Source organism: Alligator sinensis, unplaced genomic scaffold (genome assembly GCF_000455745.1).
Source record: "Alligator sinensis unplaced genomic scaffold, ASM45574v1 scaffold687_1, whole genome shotgun sequence".
Lineage (NCBI taxonomy): Eukaryota > Metazoa > Chordata > Crocodylia > Alligatoridae > Alligator > Alligator sinensis.
The window spans coordinates 598,800-612,132 of NW_005842662.1; the positions used below are offsets into that span (position 1 = coordinate 598,800).

At 51.3% G+C, this 13,333-nt stretch overlaps 1 protein-coding gene across 1 annotated transcript in view; it reads right to left on the reverse strand.

Moving 5' to 3' along the window:
• Nucleotides 1-13,333, reverse strand: part of EFHC1 (EF-hand domain containing 1) — a 19,810-nt gene that overhangs the window by 5,925 nt on the left and 552 nt on the right. Inside the window, exons 2-7 of the mRNA XM_006033811.3 lie at nucleotides 9,232-9,453; nucleotides 7,681-7,968; nucleotides 7,167-7,316; nucleotides 4,602-4,794; nucleotides 3,964-4,181; nucleotides 875-1,015 (exon numbers count right to left, since the gene is read on the reverse strand). Coding sequence (XP_006033873.1) covers nucleotides 875-1,015; nucleotides 3,964-4,181; nucleotides 4,602-4,794; nucleotides 7,167-7,316; nucleotides 7,681-7,968; nucleotides 9,232-9,453 — 1,212 coding nt within the window. The remainder of the gene's footprint in view (nucleotides 1-874; nucleotides 1,016-3,963; nucleotides 4,182-4,601; nucleotides 4,795-7,166; nucleotides 7,317-7,680; nucleotides 7,969-9,231; nucleotides 9,454-13,333) is intronic.

The window sequence follows — 13,333 nt, forward strand, 5'->3', positions numbered from 1 at the left end:
CCCACCATTCTTTCCTGCCTGTGGCAGGGGGTCAGGCTAGATGATCTGTTCAGGTTCCTCCTGACCCTAGCTACTATGAAACTATGAAACCTAAACTTCATTGCTCCTTGTTCTGTCATCTGCCCCCACTGAGAATGTTCCAGCTCCATCCTCTTTTGAACCCCCCTTCAGGTAGCTAAAGACTGCTATTAAGTCTCCTCTCCATCTCCTCTTCTCTAAACTAAATAAGCCCAGATCCCCCAGTCTTTCCTCATAAGTCATGTGCCCACCCTCCGAACCGTTTTTGTTGCCCTTCGCTGGACTCCCTCCAATTTGTCCACATCCTTTCTGTAGTGGGCGGGCCTAAAGCTGGCCACAGGACTCCAGATGTGGCCTCCCCAGTGCTGAATAGAGGGGAAGAATCACTTTCCTTGACCTACTGGCTGTTGGAGCCTATTGGTACACTCCTACCAATGTAGCCCAGTGTGCCATTAACCTTCTTGGCAACAAGAGCACACTGCTGGCTCATATTCAGCTCATTGTCCACTGTCACCCCCAGGTCTTTTTCTGCAGAGCTGCTGCCCAGTCAGCCCCGGCCTGCCCCGGTGCATGGGATTTTTCCCTCCTAAGTGCAGGACTTTGCATTTGTCCTTGTTGAACCTCATGGGATTCCTTTTGGCCCAATCCTTCAACTTGTCTATCCTCCAATATGGCCACTTATCATGAAATGAATACTTGAACACAGGGAACCTCTTGGGGAGAGGATCGTTCTCTGGTTTGCAGAGATCTTCCTCGTTCCATTGATTCAGATCAGGACTGGATGGGACAAAGCAGGAAAAGCCAGCAAAAGATACCCCATCCTCCTGGGTACCAGGAGGTGAAGGAAAGCACTTACCAGTGTCACCTGGTACCGCAGCACTTTGTGGTCATTCTCTAGCATCTTAATGATGTTTTTCTTGGGGGGTCTTGGAAGGAGGGAGAAGCAATTCTGAAGGGAGTCTTCCAGGAAGCCAAAGCCATTGTAGGGAGGAATAATCTGCATGTGTGAGAGAGAAGAGGCAGCAGTGGTTATAAAGACACCCTTCAGGGAGCAACTCATGGGAAAAGCCCTGTTTGATGAGAATTACGTCACCGGGTACCATCACAACTAAGGGCTCTAATGTTCTCCCCACCATTAATACCCCAGGGTTTTAGGTACAGGAATCTCAAGCCATTGTCTCCATTACAAAGCCAAGACTGGCTCTGTGCTAATTACTCAGAAAAGGGGCTCAGTAAAAATGGCCCTCTGGGGTCCCAGCTGCATTGCCTCTCCGTCTCCAGATTGAATAGCATCAGCAATAAGGTTGGTTTTTCAGGGGTCATTGCGAGTCCCCTGGCGCAGCTTTATGAGCACTCGTGGTGCTCTGGAAGGTGCCGGAGGACTGGAAGAGGGCCAACGTGGTTCCCATTTTCAAAAAGGGGAGGAAGGAGGACCCGGGAGACTATAGGCCAGTCAGTCTTACCTCAATCCTGGGCAAGCTGTTCGAGAAAATTATTCTGGCACACATCCAGGAGGGGCCAGCAGGGAAATGCATGCTCAGGGGCAACCAGCACGGGTTCATCAGCGGCAGGTCATGTCAGACCAACCTGGTGGCCTTCTACGATCAGGTCACTAAATCATTGGATGCAGGGGTAGCAGTGGATATAGTCTTCCTGGACTTCCGGAAGGCTTTCGACACTGTCTCTCACCCCGTTCTCATTAGGAAACTGGGAGACTGTGGCGTAGACACCCACACAGTCCAATGGGTCGCCAACTGGCAAGAGAGCCGCACCCAGAGGGTGGTAGTGGATGGGTCCTTCTCAGCCTGGAAGGACGTGGGCAGTGGGGTCCCGCAGGGCTCGGTCCTCGGGCCCGCCCTGTTCAACATCTTCATCAGTGATTTGGATGAGGGGGTGCAAAGCACCCTGTTCAAATTTGCTGATGATACCAAGATGTGGGGGGATGTGGGCACAATAGAAGGGAGCAACAGGCTACAGTCAGACCTTGACAGGTTACAAGGATGGGCGGAGGAGAACAGGATGGGGTTCAACACAGACAAGTGCAAGGTGATGCACCTGGGGAGGAGCAACCGGCACCATACCTACAGGCTGGGGAAATCCCCCCTTGTCAGCATGGAGGGGGAAAAGGATCTTGGAGTCATTATTGACTCCAAGATGAACATGGCTCAGCAGTGTGGGGAGGTGGCTAGGAAGGCCAACTATACCTTGTCGTGCATCCACAGATGCATTTCAAGCAGGACCAAGGAGGTGATCCTCCCCCTCTATGCGGCACTGGTCAGGCCGCAGCTGGAGTACTGCGTCCAGTTCTGGGAGCCGCACTTTAAGAGGGATGTGGACAGCATCGAGAGGGTCCAGAGGAGGGCCACTCGCATGATCAAGGGACAGCAGGGCAGGTCCTATTAGGAAAGGTTACGGGACCTGAACCTGTTCAGCCTCCAGAAGAGAAGGCTGAGGGGGGATCTTGTGGCCTGCTATAAACTAGTCAGGGGGGATCAACAGGCACTGGGGGAGTCCCTGTTCCCCCGAGCACCGCCAGGAGTGACCAGGAATAACGGTCACAAGCTGGCGGAGGGAAGGTTTAAGTTGGACATCAGGAGGCGCTACTTCACGGTCAGGGCGGCTAGGGTCTGGAACCAGCTTCCAAGTAAGGTGGTGCAGGCTCCCACCCTGGGGGGTTTTAAGAGGAGGCTGGATGAACACCTTGCTGGGGTCGTTTGACCCTCAGTACTCTTTCCTGCCATGGCAGGGGGTCAGACTAGATGATCTGCCCAGGTCCCTTCCGACCCTAGAAACTATGAAACTATGAAACTGCCAGCACTGCCAACTCTCCTGGGGTAACCAGCTGGGTGCTTTTCTTCCAAGCACCACTGCCCACAGTTCTGCAGGTCAGGCTGTGCCCTCAGCCATATCTGGGCAATCCTATTGCTATCGGCAGCAGGAGCCCATAGGTATGGACCTGTCTGAATGATTTGGGGGACAATAGCTAGAGAGGGACAGAATCCAACTCCCTTCCTCCCAGCTACACCTTACAGCTGCAGCTAGCAGGATCAGACACAGCAGAACGTGGCTCTGCTGCTAAAATCAGCTAATACAATTCCTATCTACTGTGATCTAGCGGGCTGAAGAGAGGCATTGTTATTCAAGATAATGTTATCGGAAGTGCCGAAGTGAGCTGGGAATGCACACGTCCTTTCAGAATTGAATGGGAGCCAGGCCCCTAGGTCAGATAGCAGACATATAGATGTTTAACTCACATTAATTTCAATGATTAATACTGGAAAAGCCAATAATAGTCTTTTGGCTAAGATGAAGATGCATGATAAAGCTTAAACGAAGTCACAAAAAGCAGCAAGGAGGAGAAAGAGGACCTCACCCACCTTCTGTACTAACATTTTTTCAGGAACTCAAGCAAGATGGAACAAGATCACAGTTAGGCACCTTAGAGATCAAACAGGATTATAGCCATAGTATTTTCCAGAGCACTAGCAGGTGCCTTTTGCTTGACAGCAGCTGTGTCCACACGAGATGCTTTATTGCACAGTAAACTAATATACTGCACAGTAAAGTGTCACCATCTACACATGCAGGTGCTTACTGCACAGTAAATTAGTCTACTGCACAGTAAATTTACTGCACAGCAGAGCCAAATAGCGTTAAATGCATGTGTAGATGTGTCCAGCTAGCATGTTGGTCAGCAGTGATATTAACTGTTGAAGCAGCCACTAGCTATATTTCACTTATGTATAGGATAGGGCTGTCAACAGATGCATGTTTTCCCATCTGGCATCTTCTTAACTTCAACCTCTTTAACAACACGCAAATATTAGGAGAAGAAAATATTTCTAAGAAGCTTATTGTAACAGCACATTGCAAAGCACGTGGTCTTTGCCACGTTGTGACAAATGGATTACATCCCTTAGCCCCCTGTGATATCTCTCCCGTTACCTGCGGGACCTCCTCTGGCGGTTGCTGCTTTATATGCACTGGCTGGAAGTCCAGGCCAAATCTCTCTTGATAGAAGTGTTGTGTGAATTTGTCACAGTCATAGATGAAGAAGGTGCGTCCCAGGAGGGTGACGGACTTGCCAACTGCTAAATCTTTGGCAGTGAACCACTCTTGCACCTCCTGATTAGAGATCTCCAGCACGCAGCTGGGGAAGGTTTCTGGGTAGGGTGGGGTGGAGGAAAAGTCAGGTTAATTAGCTAGAAGTTAGTCTTCATCCTTACACATGACTGGAGATGTGAGAAGAGTCTGCACATGCTTGGCAAGTGTCAACACCTTCAAAGGGCTAGGGACAGACTGGTGATGATTAATTTATTTTGGAAAACAGATGCAGGAAGTTAAAGGCTTTAAAACCAAGAGAGATTTCTGTTGACAATGATGGAAAGATATTTTAGTTTCCAGAAACTTTTCTGGGATAAATGATACAGACTGTACACAGCCACACACACCTGTACACGGGTGCACACACGGCATCCAGCCACTCATGCAGACATCCACATTCAAATGCGCTCACCCGTGCACACAAGGACACTGGAAATGCCTGCTGACCGAAAGGGGTACACACACAGACAGACTCTTACTCTTCTTGTCCACAAGGGTTTTGGGCAGGTGCTGGCGTTTCATCAGCACTGGGAAGGGATCCCTGCCATCATTCTTCTCATGGATTTCCCGAACCTCCACCGTGTCGTCTGCCAAGTAGTAATGGATGATGAAAGACCGCTTCTCATCACACATGCTGTTGGCATTCTCCCATATGGCATAGAAACGAAGGACCTGGAGATATCAGAAAGCCAGGTGAGGGACAGGACTCTCAGAGAAAAGCCATAAAAGCACCCTCTCCGAGGAAAGTCACTGCGATTTGGGGCTGTGCATGTAAGCGTTCACCACACACAGACCCCTGTGCAAAACTCTTGGCGTATCCTGCACTCCTGGGGCAGTTTTCAGTGAGTTGTGGGTATAATGGAAGCAGTGCTGAGCATTTAGGGGCTGGAGAGGTATGGCTGGAACCAAACAAGCCTGGCTTCACCAAGGACCAGCTCCTGGGAGAGGGTGCTTATCTACAAACACTGAGAAGGCACAGAGATTGCTTAGGTTAATTCAGGGAGCATGAGGAAGAGGACAGAGAAAAGAAGACCCCGGCAATTATAGGCCAGTCAGTCTTATCTCAGTCCTTGGGAAGACCTTTGAGAAAATCATCAAGGAGCACATCTGCAAGGGCCCAGCAGGGCAGGTAATGCTCAGGGGCAACCAACATGGGTTCATTGAGGGCAGGTCTTGCCTGACTAACCTGGTTTCTTTTTATGATCAGGTCACAAAGTCCCTGGATGAGGGTGTTGGGGTGGATGTCGTCTTCCTGGACTTTAAGAAGGTCTTTGACACGGTTTCCCACCACATACTTTTAAAAAAACTTGGTGACTGTGGCATTGATGTCTACACAGTCAAATGGGTGCCAAATTGGCTAGATGGTTGCACCCAGAGAGTGGTGGTGGACGGGTTGTTTTCAATCTGGAGGGATGTGGGCAGTGGAGTCCCCCAGGGCTCGGTCCTGGGACCTGTACTGTTCAACAGCTTCATCAGCGATCTGGATGTGGGTGTGGAAAGCACGCTGTCCACATTCGCTGATGACACCAAGATGTGGGGCGAGGTGGACATGCTGGAGGGGAGGGAAAGAATCCAGCTAGATCTAGACAAATTGCAGAGGTGGGCGGATGAGAATAGGATGGAGTTCAATGCAGACAAGTGCAGGGTGCTGCATCTAGGGAGAGGGAAACAGCAACACACGTATAGGCTGGGAACAGCCTTCTTGTCAACATGATGGTAGAAAAGGATCTCGAGGTCATTGTTGACTCCAGAATGAACATGAGCCGCTAATGCGTGGAAGCAGTCAGTAAGGCTAACTGCACCTTGTTGTGCATCTACAGATGCATCACAAACAGGTCCAAGGAGGTGATCCTTCCCCTCTATGCGATACTGGTCAGGCCGCAGTTGGAGTACTGTGTCCAGTTCTGGGCACCGCACTTCAGGAGGGCCCAGACGAGGGCCACTTACATGGTCAGGGGCAGCAAGGCAGGCCCTACAAAGAGAGGCTAGGGCCTGACCCTATTCAGCCTCCACAAAAGAAGGCTGAGAGGGAGCTGGTGGCCATTTACAAACTCACCAAGGGGGACCAGTGGAGATTGGGGGAGGCTCTGTTCCCCTGGGCACCACCCGGCGTTACCAGGAATAACGGCCACAAAGTGTTAGAGAGAAGGTTCAGGCCGGACATCAGGAGACATTACTTTACAGTTCGGGCTGCCAGGCTCTGCAATGGGCTCCCAAGGGAGGTGGTGCTCTCTCCTACCTTGGAGGTCTTCAAGAGGAGGCTGGACAGATATTTGCCTGGGGTGATATGATCCCAGCACCCATTCCTGCCTGGGGTGGGGGGTCGGACCTGATGATCTGTTTAGGTCCCTTCCGACCCTAAGTACTCTGATACTATGATACAGTGATTAAAGGAACACCAAGGAAGGTACTCTGAGAAGTATTACTATGTGGGACAGTCCTCCAAGGGCCTGCTGTGCTGGGCAGAGACTCAGGGACCTTGGAGTAGTCTTTGGGTCTACAGGGCTTAACATGTTCCTGAAACGAAAGAGAAGTGCTAGAAGACCGAATAGGCAGGGGTTAGTGGATTGCGGGCTCCCAACAAAATCCCTCTAGATAGGGGGTATTTGCCCAAAAACACTCTGCTCTGTTCCTACTCGTCTATCCTGCTGTGGAAGAAGGGAGTGGGCTCTGCTGAGTCACCGAGGCAAGTGAATGGTTACCCCAACTCAACAGAATTTGAACAAAAGAAAAGGAGCATCTCTGGGATGGGCTGAGAAAGAAATTCTAGAGGCAGCCAAGTGTGGGGAGAAGACAGGAGAATTTGTTATCTTTCTGTCCTTGTCTTTATTAGCAAAGCCAGACCCCTGGAAAGGGGTGAGTTTAGACCCTGCACAACATGTGGACTGCCTACTGAACAGGCTGGGCAAAGGCATTTGCTCACAGGCATCCACAAACACATGCTCAGGCAACACCTTGCCTGAAACATTTTGCCCTGTAGACAGGCAATGACAGGTGGGTTTAGAAACTACCCACCCCAGGGAAGGCACCGACGACTCCCTCACCTGCTTGTCATAGGTGAGAAACTGTTTGAGCTGGTCGAAGTCGGATGGCGTGATGTACTTGCGCAGAGGCATCTTGCGGAGTTCTGTGTAAGGATCGAAAATCATCTTCTCCGAAGGGTTCAGTTCAATTCCTTGGCTCTCCAGGAACACCTAGGGGAAGTCATCTGGGCCATTAATGTGTTGTCACAAGGCTGCAAGCTCAGTGTTTCCACATCACCTGGCACAACAGGGCTGGGACCTCCAAGTGTGACTGTAATAACAACAGAATTATTAATAAATAATAAAGGTTTTACATTGCCCCTTCAGTTCCAGTGATTGTGACTTAAATCTCACACCTATTTGTGTGCCAAGATGAGCCAGGACTCAGCTGAATTTACAAACAGGCTTAGACCAAGGAATGAGACTATTCTGCTAGGAACAAACCTACATGAGTAGTGGGGAAGGGTCCTAGTGGCCTTAATCTCCAGCCATTAGGATTTTCCTGTCCGTTTTGCTCTCTTTGCCATTTACACACCTGTGTGAATGGGTCGCAGTCAACTATTCGGAAAGTCCTGCCGTACAGGGTGATGTTCATGCCCCGATTCAGGTCCTTCCAGTGATAATGGTCCCCGCAGTCATTCTTGGGAATTCGCTGGCGTTTGATGAACTTGCCTTGAGGGATGCCCGAGTTCTCCACGATGGGCTCCATGACAGACATGCTGTCATCTTCCAGGAAGTAATAAATAGCCACTTGGCGAATCCGGTAATGCTCTTCTGCGGATATAGGGACATCTTCCTGGAAATAGGCATCGAACTTCAGCACCTGCAACATGGGTAAAGATGGGAAAAGCAGACAGGAGAATTATTTTAATGATGTGATTAACATATTGGTTGTCAAAGCATGATGCAAATGGTAGCAAGATAAAGTGAAGCATGCCGCGAGAGACTGTGACTTATGCTGCCGTCCACAGTCTAGTCTTGGACTAACTGCAGGAACATCAGCGAGTCTTTTACTGATTGCACTGTGAGTCCTTTTACTTGTTGCAAGGTCCTTGGTTGCATGGGTTATCTAGGGACTGAATGCAACTCCCTGGAATGAATATAGCATCTGCCCTCTAGGGCTCTCCAAGCACTTTACAAACGCAAGGCCCATGCAGCTCAACACCCAACTCGGGAAACCATTTTTGAGCTGTCTGGCTCTGTATTCTCATGGAAGATAGACTCTCCCTCACTCTCCTGCACTTGCCTCCTCTCTGTGGCACTAATGCCAGAGCCAGATTGCACTTGGGGAAGCAGAAAAGGAGGGTTGGTGAAGGCATGAGGATATGGCTCATTTTTGGGCACATTTATCAAAGGTTCATCACCATCCCAGGGAAGGCTCCCTCTGCAATCCACTAGCAGGTGAATGCCCTAAATGAGGATGGGGCGTAGTTCGGGCCATGAACTTCTCTGCTCCTCCACACCATCCACCCAGTTGGTTAGGCCTTTGGTTTGGCATACGCAGATCCTCCTCCCTATCTTGTGTGCTGAGGAGATCAGAGAAGGATTATCATTGCTGGGGCACAATCCCTCCCCAACCTTGAAGGGAATGGCTACTGCTCTGCACTGTTCCTCTTGGGCAAGTGACTTACAGACACACTGGCCCTCGACAGATACGCTGATGAAGCCTAATGATAGAAGAAGAAAGCAGTGGACAGGCATTAGGGTACCATGGGGACAGCATGGTATAAAGAGATGAGAACAACTCCACACTGTGACTTCTCTGATACACAATCTGTTACAACCGCAGCATCAGAGAGAACAGCGGAGGACATGATTTTCAGGGACACAGCCATAAAAAGAAGCTTTCAGAGGTCATCCAAACTCTTCTTAAACTCCTGCTGGAATCGTCCTATTGTAGCCCATGGGGAGGTCTCGTAACATTTATATAACGTAATCCTCTTCCCAGGCAAAGCAAGCCTCTTTCACTCCGGGCCTCAGCTGTCTATGACTAAGGACTCTGGCATTGGAAAAATATGCTCTGCACTGTCTGTTCCCCGGACTTCCCCGTGTTTGGCTAACAGTGTCATGGCCTCAGGCTCTGTACCTTCTTGTCGAAAGCCACGTGGGCTGGAACGAAGTCAGAAGGTGGAGCCTGCTTGGCGTTGCCATAGGTCAGTGTGGGTATCTTGTTGGCCAGCTCATCCAATTCTGCCTGCGACAGCTGGTTCGCATAGAGTCGCTCCCCGCCTATCCCTACGGTGGGGCGTCGTGCATAGGCATAGCCATTTCTGTAGCCCAGAGTCTGGGAGCGATGGAAAGAAGTTTTCTGTGGAAAGAAATCCAATAAGTGACACCCAACATGCCTGAGACATGAAGCAACCCCTCTCTCTGACACACAGCGCAGGGAGAGATGGCATGGCAGTTCACTGGACCCAGTGGCAACAGTGATTTACAGTTTAACTTCTCATGCTGCCATGTAGCCAGAGGGAGGTCATGTGGTGAAGTCCCTGGAATAGGCTCAATCCCTGACTCTGCCACAGACATCCCAAACAGCCTTGGGCAAGTCACTTAGTACCAGATCCTATTCCACACTGCTTAGGTCCCCAAAAAGCAATGCATGCAAAAAGTGAAGGATGGGTCTCCTTCCTCCTCACTGCTTTGGGTGACTTAGTCAGAGGGCTAAGAGGATGCTCTATTGCAAATGCAGCCAGATCCATGATTTCTCAAGGACTCGAACCAGGTGGAATCATCTAAAAGCAGAATTGGAAGGGACCTCTGGAGGTCATCTTGTCCAACCCCCCTGCCGGAGGCATGATCACCCCTATCCGAACTGCCATCCCATATAAATCCTTGTCTAACCTATTACTAAAGCTATACAATCGGCCCTGTCACACAGCCATAAGGCACAGCACCCTAATCAGCTGTAAAGCAAGGGGACACAAGGCAGTCAGTGTCCCATCACTGCAAGGGTTGTTAAATATGCTCAAGAGATCCCAGGAAGAGAGTCAGGCCCTCCATTATGGAAGAAGGCAAACCACCCCACAGTCCACAGCAATCTGACCGGGGGGTAAAATTTCTTCCTGACCCCAAATGTGGTGGTCAGTCTGCCTCTGAGCAGAGGGGCAAGACCCTCTAGCCGGGAAGCTTGGGGTTTTAATCTGGGTTTTAACCAGCATGAGCACTGGCACCCCCAGTCAACATCTTCAGCCTTAGCTGCATCCAACCCAATACTTCTGAGACAGATGGAAATAAACCCCTGACACGTGTAGCAACAGGAGAGGAAAACATGTTCTTCCTGGCCCCGTGTGACGACCAGCCAAGCCCAGATTCATGTGAACTACCCACAGGACAGCATAGCCATGGCTGCTCCTAAATCATCCCTGACCCCAATGCTTATCCAACCTCTTCTTGAACACCTCCATGATGGAGAGGCCACAACTTCCCCAGGCATCTATTCCACTGCCTCGATGTTGTAACACTCAGGCACGTAATAAGTGGAATAGGATGTTGGCCCTTTATTTCTCTGTTGCTTCAGATCCCCATCACTATCTTGGGGATGGTAGCACAGTGTCTGCCTGTCTTGTCCATTGGCCCGCAAGCTCTTTGGGGCATAGCCTGTCATTTGCTTTGCAGCCCATGATGGGGCCTCAGCCTCTTGTCGTGGCCTCTAGATGCTACCCTAGGAGGAAAGAGTATACAAAATGAATGATCATACAAAGGCCAATGTGCACCCTCCAGGTTTCTCATCCCCCTTTATGTTACTTAACTCTTAGGGAACAAAAACCACAGTGTTTTCCTCCCTGCGAAATCAAGGCACTCCCTTGCTTCAGCAGATACCCAAAGGTGGCATTAGAGATCATAAAGTGAACCTTAGCTGTTCCGCCGGCCGTCTCCTGAGTACGCCCGAGGGAGACAGACCCATTCACGCAGTGCGTGTGCAAGCATGGTTAAAGCCCGTGCAAGTAAAAAGTTTGGCGAGGAAGGCAAAGACTCTCAGTAGAGCTTTATTTGTGGTGCCCATAAACCTCCCTGCCTCCGTGCACATGGCACACATCGGCCTGCCCCTAATGCTGCAGCAGTGACTCATTATTCTTTGCTGCCCTTATCCAATTTGGGGTGCAGCTTCCTTAGGGCAGCTCGCCTTTTGGGGACATTAGCTCTGCCAAGCTACATCGTTCTGAGCCGCTGTTCCTATTCAATACGCTTACCGATGGCGCAGGGAGGTGACAAGGAGACATAGCAAGTCAGTGGCAGGGCTGTGGATGTCACCCAGACTCTCACCCCAGTCCTGAGCAATGGGGGTGCTGTCTGGGTGGTCCTGCTCTGTTTGGGCTAGCTGAAGAAACAATGGGAGGAGATGGAGTCCACCCACTGTGACATCCCACCCCCCACAACTGCAGGCACTGAAGAAGATGGGATGTGGCCAGCTGATCCAACTGGATCCTCCTTCCGAGAAAGGAAAAGAAAAGCCAGGCCCTTTGGGATACCTTAAGACTTCCCTTAGGGCCCTATGACTGTCACTGCATAGCACACGGTGGCCTCTATGTATTTTAAACATTCAAAAGGCCCCTAACACTTGGTCTAAAGGAGAATCTCAGTATAGAGCCTTTGACACACACCGTCCTCTTTCCTGGACTGGCAGTGGACACATTCCCGAATGCACTAAGAGAACGTGCCTTTCCAGCCCCAAATTAGCAACCAGTCCAGTCTCATTCACACGAACAAGCCTCCCTGCCGTTCAGGCCCATAATTCGATTTATAACCTCACTCGCATGTCTCATTCATTACCCATTTTCGCTTAAAAAACAACTCTGCCAGTCGTGACAGAGCAGCAGCAAAGCCTGCTCAGGTGAAAGCAAGACAAGATGCTAACAGAGCCCTGCATAAGTATGACACCGGCCACAAGACAGGCAGTTTCCTGCTAAGAAATCAGCATCAAAGCCAAAATGAGGAGCTTGGAGAAGATATTCCAAGCAAAGTGGAGACACTTGATTTTAACCCGTGTGGCACTGATCCTCCGGTAAGGCTCAATGGGGGTCCCAGGTGGGTCTGATCCTTTGGTCTTTCAAAGGAGCACATCAACGGCCCTTTGCCTTTGGAGTAATAATACTACTCCAAAGGGGTATTATTGTAACTGGGGAAACCGAGGCAGAGAGAGGTGTTGTGACTTACTCCGGGCCACCCAGTGGGAAAGTGCAAAGCCAGGAGGAGAAGGCAGGTCTCCTGACCATCACTGTCCCTTAGCCCAGCACTTCGAAGCAATCCTCTCTTAACCAAGCACCGAGCTGAGGTCTGCCAGGAGCCCTGCTGCCACCACTGCAACAGCACCGGGGTAGAAGAAAAGCATGATTTTGCCTAGGAAAAAAGATGAGTTTCCACCTCTCAAGGCAGCAGAGCCCATGGAGGGCTAGGGAGCTCCTGAGGTCCCCTAGCCTAGGGCATCAGCTCTCACCGAGGTATCAGGTGTTGGTTCCTGTGGGATGATTAGGCAGACAAGGACCCTACTCCAAAGTCCCAGCCCCAGGGAGGTATCAGGGGACAGGGAGCTCGGTATCTCAGGAATATCTGGGTCGGAGCGGGGTATGGGGCAAGTACACGGCCCCTATCCCAGACTATCAGCCCACAACCAGATCAGGGCCCTCTCTACCCTTCACAGGGCCAGGCTAAGCCCCCTTCCCCTGCACATCTGGACGGGGCCAGGCTGTTCCCCAACCCCTTCTGCACACTGGGATGGGGATCATTGGCTGGATCCGGCCCGGGGATGGGCCATGGGCACCATCCATCCAGCCCACAGGGCAATAAGGTTGAGCGCCACCACCCCAGCCGTGTCAGACAGACCTAGGGGCTCTGTCCCGTGACCCTGAAGCCAGGAGGGCTCCGTCCTGTGTCTCCAAGGACCTGGCGGGCACCAGCACGGCTCAGGGGCTTCACTCCCCCGGGAGCTCTGCGAGGCCAGGAGCCCCCGTCCCAGGAGCACCCGAGGTGCCGCCAGGGCCTGTGGGTTCCTGGGCTGGAGGTGCCGGTTCCCCCCGCTCACCCTCCCTGGGGCTGGGCTGCCGGGAGCCACTGGATCCCAGTGGGGTGCTGGGGTCACTGGTGTAGGGGACGGTTTCCCATGGGGTGCAGCAGAAGAAGGGGCCCGTGGGGTGCAGGGGGCTGTGGGCTGCAAGTAGCAGGATGGGCCCTGTGGGTACAGGGGGGGCCAT